This window comes from Myotis davidii, unplaced genomic scaffold (genome assembly GCF_000327345.1).
Source record: "Myotis davidii unplaced genomic scaffold, ASM32734v1 scaffold227, whole genome shotgun sequence".
Classification (NCBI taxonomy): domain Eukaryota; kingdom Metazoa; phylum Chordata; class Mammalia; order Chiroptera; family Vespertilionidae; genus Myotis; species Myotis davidii.
The window spans coordinates 2,017-3,469 of NW_006298519.1; the positions used below are offsets into that span (position 1 = coordinate 2,017).

Below are 1,453 nucleotides of genomic sequence, written 5' to 3' on the forward strand. Positions count from 1 at the left end.
ACATCAATGATGAGAAAAAATAATTGACCAGCTCCCTCCTGCACACCCCATACTGGGGGGTCAAACCCGCAACCTTGACATGTGCCCTGACTGGGAATGGAACCCTGACTTCCTGGTTCATAGGTCCGTGCTCAACCACCGAGTCACACCGGCTGGCCAGCCCTATATCTTTAATAGAGTTCCGAATAATCTGCAGGGGGGTGGTGGTGGGGGGGTATATTGGTTGAGCCACAGTAAGGGACCGCACATAGCAGGTGCACACCTTCCTGACCTCACCTGTTACTGGATGGAGAAGGTGGAGTCAGAAGCCGAGTAAGGATGAGATGTAAACTCTCCATAAGCCCACAAGAAACGCCCTGGGCGGCAGCTCAGCCAGCTCTGCTGGGGAAATGCCGAGTCACGATGAGATCGAAACTCTCCATAAGCCCACAAGAAACGCCCTGGGATCAAACACTCAGGTTACACTAAAGAAGGTGGGAGGGGGAGTTCTAATCGCCGGTCCACACCTGGGCACACCTTTGGGATTCCTTTTCATTGAGCTTTGTGGGTACACAGGTTTCACTGGGAGTAAAAAATATGTATGTCCCCTTGGACAAACCTAAAATGCAGACACTTCGCAGCCGCGGGGGGTGAACACGTCCCAGGAAAAGGCCTGGCACACAGTTAGCTTCATAAACATCCCTCCCGCCGGGCCACTGGGAATCACACCGGGATGAACCTGCGCACACCTGTGCTTCTGCTCATAGGACCGCTTTGCCCTAATTCTCTTAAGCGAGCAACGGCCTCAGAAGCAGTTGCGCGTCTAAAATTTCATTTATATTAAGGAGAAAGCAAACATCCTCCTTTCACAGGGGATGCTGGGCGCAGACCCAAGAAAATCAGTCAGCACTTCCTTCTCTCCGTGTGGGGTTCTCCCAAAAGAGTTTCTTCTATCCGACTGCCGTGCGCCCCTAGACCCTACCCACCCATCACCGTCGGGTTTTGCGTTGGGAGAACGACAGCCGCCCCAGGGGCTGACCACGGCCTGGCCGGGACGCCGCGCGGGGAGGGGGCGGGCCGGGAACGGGGCGTTCCGCAAGCTTCGGGAACAGAAGGCCCCTCCTTGGAGGGAGGGACCGAGGCCGGGCCTCGCTCCTCAAAGTCGCAGCACGGAATCCCCGAACTCAGTCCTGCGCGGTTTCTCTGACGGCGGCCGGGTCTCCGAGGTGGGCCGCTAGTCCGCTCCGCTCTCCGTGCGCGTACCCCGCGCGCCCCGCACCCGGCCATGTCGTCCTGCAGCCGCGTGGCGCTCGTGACCGGAGCCAACAAGGGCATCGGCTTCGCCATCGCGCGGGACCTGTGCCGCCAGTTCTCGGGGGACGTGGTGCTCACGGCGCGGGACGAGGCGCGGGGCCGGGCGGCGGTGCAGCAGCTGCAGGCCGAGGGCCTGAGCCCGCGCTTCCACCAGCTGGCC

The 1,453-nt window shown here is 59.8% G+C and overlaps 1 protein-coding gene across 1 annotated transcript in view; it reads left to right on the forward strand.

Moving 5' to 3' along the window:
• Nucleotides 1–1,109: 1,109 nt before the first annotated feature.
• Nucleotides 1,110–1,453, forward strand: part of LOC102770622 (carbonyl reductase [NADPH] 3) — a 1,843-nt gene continuing 1,499 nt past the window's right edge. Inside the window, 2 exon segments of the mRNA XM_006779380.2 lie at nt 1,110–1,450; nt 1,452–1,453. The exon segment at nt 1,452–1,453 is cut by the window's right edge and continues 107 nt beyond it. Of these exon segments, the coding sequence (XP_006779443.1) occupies nt 1,265–1,450; nt 1,452–1,453 (188 nt within the window). The 5' untranslated portion in view covers nt 1,110–1,264.